Source organism: Diabrotica virgifera, chromosome 8, assembly GCF_917563875.1.
Source record: "Diabrotica virgifera virgifera chromosome 8, PGI_DIABVI_V3a".
Taxonomy (NCBI): Eukaryota; Metazoa; Arthropoda; class Insecta; order Coleoptera; family Chrysomelidae; genus Diabrotica; species Diabrotica virgifera.
In genome coordinates this window covers 133,373,617-133,387,655 of record NC_065450.1, presented here as the reverse complement: position 1 = coordinate 133,387,655, position 14,039 = coordinate 133,373,617, and the positions used below count along the sequence as shown (strand labels likewise).

General features: G+C 32.9%; 2 protein-coding genes across 3 annotated transcripts in view; one reads left to right on the top strand and one right to left on the bottom strand.

Moving 5' to 3' along the window:
- The window catches only part of LOC126889480 (methyl farnesoate epoxidase-like), a 243,605-nt gene that overhangs the window by 77,875 nt on the left and 151,691 nt on the right, over window positions 1–14,039 (top strand). The window lies entirely within an intron of this gene.
- The window catches only part of LOC126889481 (zinc finger protein 808-like), a 235,214-nt gene continuing 224,548 nt past the window's right edge, over window positions 3,374–14,039 (bottom strand). For both annotated transcript variants that reach the window (XM_050657810.1, XM_050657811.1), the window contains exons 5-6: window positions 6,138–6,348; window positions 3,374–3,650 (exon numbers count right to left, since the gene is read on the bottom strand). In XM_050657810.1, the coding sequence (XP_050513767.1) occupies window positions 3,480–3,650; window positions 6,138–6,348 (382 nt within the window). In that variant the 3' untranslated portion in view covers window positions 3,374–3,479. The remainder of the gene's footprint in view (window positions 3,651–6,137; window positions 6,349–14,039) is intronic.

Sequence of the window (14,039 nt, the reverse complement as noted above, 5' to 3'; positions counted from 1 at the left end):
AGGTACCTATGTGATAAATTTTAAACTGTATTTAATTAATACCTACTAATCAATTTAAATTCCTTATACCTAAATAAATTGCACAGAAATCAGTTAAAAAATTAATGCACTGCCTTAATTTGTTTAAATTTAAACAATTATTACACATTATTTACATTATATTTATGCAGTCACGGATTTACACAAAACCTACTTCATTCGACGTCTCTTGCACAGGTTGCTAAATCCTTATTGGTTATTTGATAATTATAAAATGTTTAATAAGAATAAAATTGTAAAATAAAACAGTTGTAATATCCATAATTTAGTTTCTATGCTATAGTTAAATATAATAATTGTCTTATAGGTTATATATTTCTCTAAAGTTTAACCACGGATGTAAACAGAATATAACGTTACTCAGAATGCGGTATTCCACGGATGTAAACAGAATATAACGTTACTCAGAATGAGGTAGTCAACTGTGCAGAAAAGAACTTTGCGGCACAGAAACGTCACTTTGCGGCACAGAAACGTCACTTTTCTGCACACTAATGTCAAATATCTTATACTGTGAGAAAATATCAAGTTTGCTAACATAAAACCGTGCAGAAAAGTGCACTTTGAATAGTGGTTGTAGAAAAAATAGTTTTATTTCATCGAATTTTCGCGCTAATTTCATTAAAACGTGAACACAATAAGATAAATTTGAAATAAATTAGTAAATAATATCTAAATATTAGTTTATTGCATGTATTATAATATATTATAATGCCATATTACAAGGTATTTTACTTTCCCGCACGCCGTGCGGGAAAATTTACTTTCACGCACGCCGTGCGGAAAAGTGCAACTGCCGTGCAAACGAAATGCGTGCGTGAAAGTGGCTCTTTTAGCACGGCCGTAGAAAAACTATATTCAGTATCATAAAAGTTAGTTTGTTGATTTGTGATACTTTGCTGACTTCTGATTGTGTTTTTGCGATTGCAACGCCATCTATTGCGAATTGAAAAAGTTAGCATATTTGTAATAAATAAAAATGAGTTAGTCTTTGACCGTGGAACCGTTCAGACGTGTGTTTTGATTTGCAACGGTCAGCTGCTCATTGTTTAAATGTTTTCTTTTGTTATTGTTTTATTGTTTTGTTTTGGGATCTTGTTAATGTGAGTAAAAATATAACATTAACTATTTTGTCACAACAAGATTCCATTTCCTATCTCCCTAATTCAGGAAAGGTCTCGAATTTAATCTTTAAAAGACCGGTTGATAAATCTGAACTGATCCAAACAATCAATAGTATCAAAAGCAAATCTTCCTGTAGTGCCGATGGACTATCCATAAAAATGTTCTCAAATCTCTCAGAAAATATGTTGGGAGTACTCATCTCTCTAATTAATGATTATTTTGAGAAAGGTAAAGTTCCAGAGTGCCTAAAGACAGCCACCATTATTCCTCTTCATATGGGTGGTGAAAAATGTAGTGCCTGCAACTATAGATCTATTGCATTTCTACCGTTACTCTCCAAAATTATTGAGAGACTCATAAAAGCCCGACTTATGTCCTTTCTCGTTGAAAACAACATTTTATAACAAAATCAGTTCAGCCTTTTAAAAAATAAATGTACCACAGATGCCATGTTTTCGGTACTACATGAGATTTATCAAGCACTAAACAATATTCTGCACACTGCCCCTGTTTTTTGTGATTAAGCCAAAGCTTTTAATTGTGTAGATTACGACATTTTGATAAAAGACCTAAATTTCTATGAAATTCGAGGTATGTCTTTGAATTGGCTTCAATCTTACTTGGATAATAGGAAACAACTGGTTAGAGCAAATGATACAGACTGTAGGCTCAAAAATATTGTATGCGGGGTACCACAAACAAGGTTCAGTATTGGGTCCTCTACTTTTCCTTATCTTTATTAATGACATTACTAGTTTAAATATCGATGGAAACCTTTTTCTTTTTGCTGATGATACCAGTATTACTTGGAGCAACTCAAATATCGCAAATCTTCATGCAACTATAACTTCTGATCTACTCAGAATAAAATTCTGGCCCGATTCTAATTTACTCTCTTTTAGCGTAAATAAAACAGTAGCATTATCCTGTAAAGGAGCTCTTCAACCCTTACCCCCTCATAACAACCAGATCAGTATCGTTGATTCTGTAAAGTTTCTTGGTATTTTTTTAGACAGCAACCTTAAATAGTCCCTTCATATCGATGGGTTAAGCAAGAACTATCCTCAGCTTGCTAGGCAATAAGATCTGTTTCAAAGGAAATCAATTTAGCCTCTTCCAAAATAACATATTTTTCTTTGTTCGAGTCGCATCTTCGATATGGTCTTCTTTTTGGGGGTTCTGGTACAGCTGCCCAATCCAATGTTATTTTTAAATTACAAAAAGGAGCAAAAAGATATTTGTTTGGCTCCAGAAGAACAACACATTGCAGAAGCTACTTCAAAGATCACAGGATTCTAACACTACCTCCTTTATATATTTTAGAAACTGTTTACATGATTCATAAACATCTACATGTCTTTCCAGCAAGACCTAGTCATAACCATTCCACCAGAAATTCTACCTTTGACATCTATTTACAGATCCCGTCCACTAAGTTAGTAAAGAAATCTATATTATATTCTACAAAAAAAAACTATACAACCATCTCCCTCTACAACTTAAATCTGCAAAATCTTTCTCCAAGTTACGTAAAATGACAAAAGCCTATCTATCTGAAAGACCATATTCAGTAGCAGAGTTTCGTAACCAATAACTAAGAAATTACAGTATTCTTATATATAAGTAGAATTTTAATCTAAGTATATGTGAGTGTCATATGCAGCAGCTTAACTTAACTCAAATTTCTTAAGGTAGATTATGCAATTTGCAAATTTTTTAAATTTTGCACTATATTGTTATTGTTTTTTGTTTCACATCATTATTTTTAATTCATATTGACGATTTATATAATTTTAGTAAATTGTATTTGTTATTGTTTTTATTTATGACTCTTGTAAGCTTTGTCTCTAAAATTGTTAAATTTTGCATGACAATAAAGCATATTTCTATTCTATTCATGTTGGGTAGCGGTAATTTGAATTTTTCTTTTCAATGAGGATGTAATTGCATATTAAAACGGCTTTTAATTCCAAACAACTTTTCATAATAACAATTTCTGAAATTGTGAAATGTGAAGTACTTTACTCTTGAGCGAAATTCATATTTTTACATCTTCTTCTTCTACGGCATTTTTGTACAATCATCGTACAATATTAATAAAATTTTATAACTGATAGTTGCATCTTGGTTGCATCTTAGGTTTTAGACCATGCAGAGCTTATTATGAAGGGTAGCTTTTTTGGTAAAATTATTAATAAAAAATTTTTGGAATATGTAGTCGTATAATCGAAATATCTATAAAAATATTAATCTAATATATACAGTAAAACTATTCTAATTGTATTGAATTGAATCAACTCGTGTGTTCCCTTGAATCAACCAACTGGTGTTGTCATCTGACTTTGAATCCAAGCGGTGTAATTGGAAACGCTCACATATACTCCGTAAACTCCTGCCTGGCCGCAATTTTTACCCCATATAACTAATCCAGCTATTGTATGAACTCCTGTTGTAGAAGGGCACACCAAAGGTGAACCGCCATCTTGCTGTAAAAAAATATAAATTGTATTTATTTCTGCAATTCGCAATTCTGATATATAGCATGACAGCATGGAAAATTAAAGTCGGTACAATGCGGGTACTGATAGTTTTTGAGATATAGGTATTTTAAAAAATCCACGAGGAAAATAAACTTCCTGTAGCTGGCTGGATACCATAAATCACAAAAATACTAGATTTGTTGTAAAAGGTATATTTTAAAATACCCTAAAAAAGGGTCACATTAAGACAAAACGTTTTCGGATTAAGAAATCCATCATCAGTGTTTCTAAAAGCCAAAAAGATAGCATGCCTGAGACACCAAAATACAGGGTGTAACAAAAATACAGGTCATAAATTAATGTAAATATTCTGGGATCAAAAATAGTTGGAATGAACCTAACTTACCTTAGTACAAATATGCACATAAAAAAGTTACAGCCCTTTGAAATTACAAAATTAAAATCGATTTTCTCGAATATATTGAAAACTATTAGAGATTTTTTATTGAAAATAGGCATGTGGCATTCTTATAGCAGGAACCTCTTAGAGGAGAAAAATTATAGTGACATTTGTGCATCCCTAAAAAAATTTTATGGGGTTTTGCTCCCTTAAACCCCCCCCCAAACTTTTGTGTAAGTATCAATTAATTTATTATTGTGGTACCATTAGTTAAATTCAATATTTTTAAAACTTTTTTGCCTCCTAGTATTTTTTCGATAAGGCAGTTTTTATCGAGATGTGGCTTCTTTTTTAATACGTTTACATACAAAATTTATGGGGGTTTTGTGCGTTTAAACCCCCCACATGTTTGTGTACGTTCCAATTAAACTATTACTGCGGTACCATTAGTTAAACACAGTTTTTTAAAACTTTTTTTGCCTCTTTGTATTTTTTCGATAAGGCACCGTTTATCGAGATTTTTTTAATATGGTTCAAAATATACCTAAAAATGTAAATCATAAATAAATTTTCAGTAGTAATTGCGCAAGAGCTCTGAAATTATTGAATTTTTCCCGAGTGACACTTTGACAGTTTTAATTTCACGAGCCGAAGGCGAGTGAAATTATGTCAAAGTGTCACGAGAGCAAAAATTCTATATTAATTTCAGAGATCGAGTGCAATTTGTTGCGATTATTTCATGAATAAAACTGTTCAAAACCAAAACTTTATTGTAATTTATTTATGTAAGTACAAATTAGTACCATTAAACACACAGTTTTTATAAATATTTGACGATTGAAAGTTATCACTTTTATAATTTTTAAAACATTAATTGTCATTAATGTCACTGAATGTATTTTTTCGTAGCAACGAAGGGCATCTGACGTAATATACTTAACGACGGGATATTATCAAAAATTATCACCTTAATTTGCATTTCTGTAGCTTTCTATTGGTCAGAATCTCCTATGAATGAAATAATCATATTATTACCAAGTGTCCATAATCGTACTTAACCATATACAAATATGTGGTGGATTTGACAAATATTCAAAATATCTCGATAAAAACTTATTTTTCGAAAAAGTACTAGGAGGCAAAAAAGTTTTTAAAACATTGTGTTTAACTAATGGTACTATAATAATAATTAAATTGGAACGTATACAACAGTTTGGGGGGGTTTAAATGAACAAAACCCCCATAAAATTTTTGAGTGGTTTCCAAATTCCACTATAATTTTTTCTTAAGATACTACTGCCATAATAATACCACATGTCCATTTTCAATAAATAAGCTCTAATAGTTTTCGATATATTGGGAAAAATTTATTTTCATTTTGTAACTTCAAAGGCCTGTAATTTTTTTTGTGCACATTTGTACTAAGGTAGGTTAGGTTCAATCGAACTATTTTTGGTCCCAGAATATGTGAATAAATTTATGACCTGTATTTTTGTTACACCCTGTATATTGGGTAAAAACCCTTTAAATGTAAACAATTATGTTATGTTACATGTTGAAATAAAAGTTTAAAGATGTTGCAGATATGTTGCCCTGGGTAATATCCAGGCATATCTGCAACATCTGCTTAAAACGTTGTACTCTTTTGAAATTGAAGGTGTTGACGTCACATTTTGTCCTATCCTGTCTCTTCGTGTGGTTCTATTTATACACATATATTTCATCTTCTCTTCATTAATCTTCAGCCCTACTTTACTTGTTGCTCCTTCCACCTTGACAAAAATGTCTTTTATGGATAGGATGGAGTCTCCAATGAGATCAATGTCATCTGCATATGCTAGTAATAGCTTGGGACCTTGAACAGAAGTTCTTAAAATAGTTGAGCCTAAACATCTCACGTATTTGTTCAACCTCATACATATATGATTTAGGCAAAATTCCATCTGACTAGTTAATAATCACTTTTGGAACGACTCCGAAAAAGATACATTCTAAAGACTTTAGTGACTATTAACTCATAAGTATTATCATCACCATTTCCTTGAATTTAGTGTCTACACTTTTGATACTCAACTATAAAAATATTAACTTACCGTGCATGCATCTACCATGCTGACACCTCCTGCACATATTTCTCCGTTTGGGTCTAAATAAACGTCCACGTTTGTACCTAAAAGATTTGCCATAGCAAATGATGCTCTGCACGTTGCGTAGGGTACAATAGTAACAAAAGCCTGTTTTTGTGGGTTAGTTGGGGCGTCGAATACTGTAAATCCTGTTTGACCCCATCCACTTACAGCACAACTGAAAATAAAACACACACTTTGATTAAAATAAGTTGAAACAAAAATATTTATATTCCTTTTTTTGGCGCTTAGTTTCTCAAGCTCAGGACAAATCCAACAAATGATTTGTCTAACCTAATAGATAAAGATAAAACTAAACATGGGAATCAAAAACTAAAAAGAGGCAGCCGCCTTGCTTGAGAGATAGGATTATTCGATGGACTAGGTATAGGTATGGCATTCGTGTGGTTGTTGTTTACTAAAGTTTGGTTAGGTTATGTAAGTAGGTATTTTATAAAATTGGGAATTTGGAATTGATGGAATGGATGGGACTCTAAATCTGAGGGCACAAGCCTGGAGCCAACGTTTGTTAGAGGCAATTCCTGACCGAACATCGACGGTACCTGTGTGACGCTGGTAACCGCTGGATACATAAGAGGATATGCCGTCCTTGTGCTTGACAACTGCCTGGCATCAATCACCGTTTTATTGGCTTCGCAGTGGATAGATCGGATCGGGGTCGCCAAGATGGCCTGCAACCAGTTCGTCGCGGAGAAAACGAGAATATCAGATAGACTGGGGCTGGGGTATATTTGAGGAGCGTATAAGAAAAGAAGTAGAAGGTTTTAGAAGAGAAGCGACAAAAAGTCAAAGTTTTCAACCTATAGGAATATTAAAATATTAAAAATATTCCCAAAAGATATTTAATTGAAAACTTATTGGGCCATTTTCCTAGTAATATTTCCATGGCTCTTAAAAATTGCAAGCCAGATGGATGCTGAAGCGAAGAAGATAAGAGGGAATTCAAAAACTTACAATTGCGAAGGCAAAACTGTCTTATTTTTCACTTAGAACAGATAGCGCAAACCAGCACTCTAAATCGACGATTTTCGACTCTAATTGGAGTCATCATCAGAGAGGCATAGGTTTGCTGCTCTCTGCCCCAAGTGACGAAACTCCGAGAGTTTATCCCCGCATTGCAACTGACGTTTATGGAGTAGGTGTCTAGCGACATCTGACAACTGAAAGTCAAAGTTTTCAACCTAATAGGAATATTAAAATATATTGAAAAATGTTAAAAATATATTCCTAAAAGATATTTAATTAAAAACTTATTGTGATTAAACTGTGAACCGAGAGGAGGTAACACTGGAAGAAGCTGGTTAACAAAATGAACGAGAACATTTGGGAAAAAGTTAAAAAAGCGGTGTTAGCCACTTCAATGCATACCCTTTGTTCGAGATGCCGCTAGACAGAAAGCTTGAAGTCGTCCTCGATCTCCTTCTATCTGGATGATAGAGAGCGTGTAGAGGGACGTTTAGGGTGTAAGTTTCTCTCGTGATAAACTAGCCGAAGATGCTGTAACCCTCAAGTCACGGAAGGCTCCTAGCGCCATAAGTATACAATCTAGGGCTCTGTTAGTCTAGGTAACTGGTAGCACAACTAGTGGCGCAACTACTGGGCCCACCAAATTGTGAGCACGGGCAACTGGTGGCCGAGAATAGCCACCAGCAAAAATAATAAGATGAATTGGAATTGGAAAAATAATCAAATGAAATTGGAAACTTGTTTGTTATCAATTTTACGAAAAAAAGTTATTCTTCATAAAATGCCCTTAATAGTATAAAATATAAGATGCAACCATCAGATTCAAATTTTGTGAATTTTATACGAGGTATGTCAAAAAAGATGAATTTCGCTCAAGAGTAAAGTATCCTTCTATTAAACAATATCGAAAAATGTTTTATAAAAAGTGGTTCGGAATTAAAAGCTATGTTTGAATATGCAATTACATTCTTCTAATTCAAATATTGTGAACTGTAAAGGTACTTTACTCTTGGACGAAATTCATATTTTTTAACATCCCTCGTATAGAATTGATAAAAGTTTATATATTATGATTGCGTCTTAGATTTTAGACCATATAAAGTTTTTTGTAAAAAATAACTTTTTTCGTAAAATTATTAATAAAATACTTATAGATATTTGTAATAAAATGATGTTGGGTATCCGTAATGTAAAAAAATGCATTTTTTTCAATTAGAATGATGTAATAAAATTAATGCGTCCCAAAACATAGTTTTTTAATTCTTAACAACTTTTCATAATAACAATTTTCGATGTTGTGAAATCTAAAGGTACTTTACATACAATCTTTTTGACATACCTCTTATAACATAGACTATGCAGAGCATTTTATAAAGAATTTTTTTTTCGTAAAATTGATAAGAAAAAAGTTTCCCATATGGTTCCAAGTTACGCAGATATACTGTACCTATATATAAAAGCTCAATTTTTTTTAAATTTTCCAATTAACGTCACATTCGGATTCAGCATAATCAAAAACAAAGTAGAAACATTTTTGATCAAGGTAAAGTGATGAATTCACCGATATTTCTAAAATATAAAAAGAGCTTTTATTGTTTAAACAATGAATAAACAATTAACGGCTAAATCTGCGAGAAGAACTTTTTAATATAGCATATTTATAAATCAACAAAAAAGGTTTTAGAAAAATATACGCTTGTTAATAGAAAATATAGAAGTTAATAGAAAAGAAATACGAAGCACTCGATTACAATACAAATGAACTAGTGGTGGCCGACACCAGTTGCTCAGTCTAATAGGGTCCATATAACATAATGCCCCGGCTTGGTGGCGCCACCAGACCCGGTTACCCGGCTGGTGGACTGGTTCGGCCACCAGATCGACAACAATTTCTGGTGGCGCAACCAGTTGCCGTAGTCTAATAGGTCTCATTTACTTAAATGCCCCGTGACGTCATGAGTCACTGGTGGAGCAACTTGGTGGCGTCACCAGTTGCCTAATATAATAGCGGCCTAAGTCGATTAAGTGCCTGGAGCGTGGAACGTATGGAGAAAGCGTAAATTTTTGACGATATGAACACTTTGCTTTATTTATAGGTATTTCCGAAGTCTTTTAACGTCAGTTTAAAGTCAAAATCGTCTTTCTCAATTCCCGTTCAACCGATGGCAGTTTAAACTTGAACGATGCTTGAACGGTGGAATTCGGCCGTTCAAAGATTTCAGAACTCAGTTCAGATGATTTCATGGACTACGCATGCGTTGTATTAACACGAAATGCTGTCATAATATAAATATATCCTATTTTATTATATTAAGCCTAACGATAAACGATAACATTATTTGTGTTTTTATAATATTTATTTATAATTATTAAAATGACTATTTGACTATAAATACTTAAATTTAACTTTATTCAAAAACAGCATAAAAAAGGTAGTTCAAAATGGCGACAGTTTTTTACATTTTGCCATCTATTGGCATTTCTCGAAAGCTGTAGAACGAGCACTGACATGAACGCGCAATGAGAAATGCATTCCAAACAGAACCGGAGATCACCCGTGAACCCGGTTCAACTGAACCATAGATTAACGCAGGTATAAGAAATCGACCCTAAGTCTTCAAGGTTAGCTCTACTACCCAAAGGGTTAAGGAGGTATCGTCCGATTTCTTTTGTATTGCCTTCTTTTGATCATCAGTAAACTTATCAAAGAATGTTGCGTGATATGATCGGGGAGATCACTGAGAAATATGATTGCGGTAATGTGGCTGTTTCTGGAGTGGAAGAGGAGAAAATTCCGCGGTAACACATGAGTTTTTAAAATTGGAAAGAAATCCTTTGTAAAAGGTATAAATTTTTTTTTTTTTGTGAAAAACATGAGTTTTTCTTATTTTTGTTCTTCTGTATGTTTCGATGCGTGAAAAAGAACAGATTTAGACGAAGTATAACTAATGAGGAACTCCGCCTGTGGTGACAAATGGGTGGATCGAGTAGCTCAGGAGTCACCACTGCCGGTCCTAAGCCCGGATAAAGGAGGAAGGTAGGGCAGTGGGCTGACAACCCACTCCCGGAAAAAACACAATGTTGCGAAACCTGAACATTTGCCTCAAAATACAGGACGGAACTTTCGGAAACGACTCAAGCTACGAAACATGGACTATGCATTTGGAAACTGGAATGTGAGGACGCTAAATAGACCAGGAGCTCAAACCGCACTTCTGCAAGAACTAAAAAGATATAAATTCATGATTACTGCTCTTCAGGAGACAAGATGGCTGGAAAAAGATGTCAGGGACACTAAAACGCACACAATTCTATATAGTGGGAAGGAACAAGGAAGCAAAGAATGTGGAGTCGCATTTGTGGTGGATAATGATTTTAAGAATCACAGACTTCCAGGCAGTCAGTGAAAGGATATGCAAGTTGAGAATTTGCACCCACTTCTTCAACCTAACAATGATAGACATTCACTGCCCAACAGAAGGACAAGAGCAACATACAAAGGAAAGCTTCTACCAAAAACTGGAGATAGTATATGAAGAGTACAGGGGAAAAACAAGGAATGTCACTTATTCATGAATTTTGGCTTTTCTCCCCTTGTGGTATCAAAAACTGAGTACTATCGACTAGACTATCGATTCAGAACAATAACCAGAAAGATCAGTCTATATAAATTTTTTATAAATTTCTATCCAGGCGAAGGACCAGGATTTTCCGCACGCCACTGGACAAAAATATGGAATGTTAGCAGTTTTTTGGTGCGTTATTAAATTAACAAGTTAATATAGATTAATATTATATTAAAAATATAGACTAATAATTGCCAGAATTATGCTAAGAATCTCCTAAGTAGTTTTTAGATATAAGAATTAAACCTTTATTGGTGTTTATCTCAATATGTATAAAATGTGACATTCCTTGTTTTTCTTCTGTGCTCATTACGCCAGGGCAGATAAATAAAAATGAGCGATTTCAGGGTAAAAATCAATACAGGTATTTGAAGGTGCTAAATCGTAGGGGGGACATAGTTAATTAAAAATACATACAGAGGTACTCGCAAATCAACCTCAGTTTTTTATAAACAAAATCTAAAGTCAGAAAATTATGTTTTTTGCCTGTAGCATTTTTTGTATCATGTTTACAGCAAAAGTTGTATTATGAAAGTTGTGTATCATAAAAAAAAGATTAATTCTAATTTTGATTAGTTAAAATTGATAAATAATTAACCGAGATAATTGCAAAAAACCACATTTTTGCACTATTTTGTAAATGTTTATAACTTTTACTAAATATGCCCTAAGGAACATATTGTACCTTAATTATGAGGATATTATGTGCCTTTATTAGAGTGCAGAGTATCAAGAAGATCGTTTTGTTAGTTTACGAGTTACGTTAATTGTTTATCCAAAACATTGAATGTTTAAACATCTATTGTTGCCCAAGGAGTATTTTCAGAGCTTTTTAGGAAAGTGAAATGAGTTTTTAAAGACTCAAACTACTAAGAAATTAAAAAAAAATGATACATTTGTTATTTAAATGTTCTTAAACAAGTCGTTTAATAAATAGCGAGTTTCTTCCTTATAAACATTTAGAATAACTTTGTTATTTTTCACGACAAATAATTATAATTATTTGTATCAGAAAAGTGGTAAAAAACAAACATTAAAAACTAAAAATAAACTTTCTATGACCAATAATACCCAAGTTATACTTTTTTTTTGAAAAATCATATATGTATTGTTTATAAATATTAAGAGTCGAAATTTGCAAAAAATCATAATAGACATCTATATTTTACATTGCAATTAATAACTACAATATATCTTCTATTTAAAATGAGTAATAACCCTTTAAAATGAAGGTACTCGAGCTGACTTAACTGGGACCGTGTGATGGGGGAAGGATATCTGATTCCGCTTTCGCGCTTCGAGATTTTGTTATTGAAAGTTCAAATTGGAGCACTTGAAAAATTTTACAATAACTCCGCTTCCAGAGAACGTAGAGTCTTCATTTTTTTTAAATTGGGGTAACTGGACGCAATAATAACGACTAGCTAATTTTCATTCACCGGAAAAATCGGGAAATTCTGGAAAATGGACTTTTTTATTCAACATTCATTTACAACGTTAACACTAATATATTTCAATAAATATTTTCATAACATATTATAAATTTGTAAATAAATAATAAATGTATAGTATATACAGTGAGCACGTAAAGGTTGGAATAAATTCATTTTCTCGAGAATGGGTAACTTTGGAGATAAATCCCGAGACAGGTCGATTTTTATTTTTAATTTACGACTTTTTCGTACATACATTATACCAGTGACGTCATCCATCTCCTCGTGATGACGTAATCGATGATTTTTTTAAATGAGAATAGGGGTCGTGTGATAGCTTATTTGAAAGGATATTCAATTCTCTATTCAGTAATATAAACATTAACATAATTATTTATACAGGGTGGTCAAAACACTAAGAGCACGTAAAGGTTGGAATAAATTCATTTTCTCGAGAATGGGTAACTTTGGAGATAAATCCCGAGACAAGTCGATTTTTATTTTTAATTCACGACTTTTTGGTACATACATTATACTAGCGACGTCATCCATCTCCTCGTGATGACGTAATCGATGATTTTTTTAAATGAGAATAGGGGTCGTGCGATAGCTTATTTGAAAGGATATTCAATTCTCTATTTAGTAATATAAACATTAACATAATTATTTCTACAGGGTGGTCAAAAAAATAAGAGCACGTAAACGTTGGAATAAATTCATTTTCTGGAGAACGGGGTTTTTTTAGATAAATTCCGAGACAGGTCGTTTTTAATTTTTAATTTACGACTTTTTGGTACATACACTATACTAGTAACGTCATCCATCTACTCGTGATGACGTAATCGATGATTTTTTTAAATGAGAATAGGGGTCGTGCGATAGCTTATTTGAAAGGATATTCAATTCTCTATTTAGTAATATAAACATTAACATAATTATTTCTACAGGGTGGTCAAAACAATAAGAGCACGTAAAGGTTGGAATAAATTCATTTTCTGGAGAACGGATAATTTTGGAGATAAATCCCGAGACAAGTCGATTTTTATTTTTAATTTACGACTTTTTAGTGCATACATCATACTAGTGACGTCATCCATCTACTCGTGATGACGTAATCGATAATTTTTTTAAATAAGAATAGGGGTCGTGTGATAGCTCATTTGGATGGATATTCAATTGTCTATTCAGTAATATAAACAATAACATAATTATTTATACAGGGTGGCCAAAGCAATAAGAGAACGTAAAGGTTGGAATAAATTCATTTTCTCGAGAATGGGTAAGTTTGGAGATAAATCCCGAGACAGGTCGATTTTTATTTTTAAATTACGACTTTTTGGCATATATAACATACTAGTGACGTCACACATCTGGGCGCGATGACGTCATCGATGATTTTTTTAATGAGAATAGGGATCGTGTGGTAGCTCATTTGAAAGGATATTCAATTCTCTATTCAATAATATAAACATTAATATATTTATTTATACAGGGTGGTCAAAACAATAAGAGCACGTAAAGGTTGGAATAAATTCATTTCCTGGAGAATGGAAAACTTTGGACATAAATCCCGAAATAGATCGATTTTTATTTTTAATTTACGAATTTTTAGTACATACGTCATACTAGTGACGTCATCCATCTACTCGTAATTACGTAATCGATTATTTTTTTAAATGAGAATAGGGGTCGTATGATAGCTCATTTGAAAGGATCTTCAATTCTCTATTCAGTACTATAAACATTAACATAATGGTTCATACAGGGTGGTCAAAACAATAAGAGCACGTAAAGGTTGGAATAAATTCATTTTCTCGAGAATG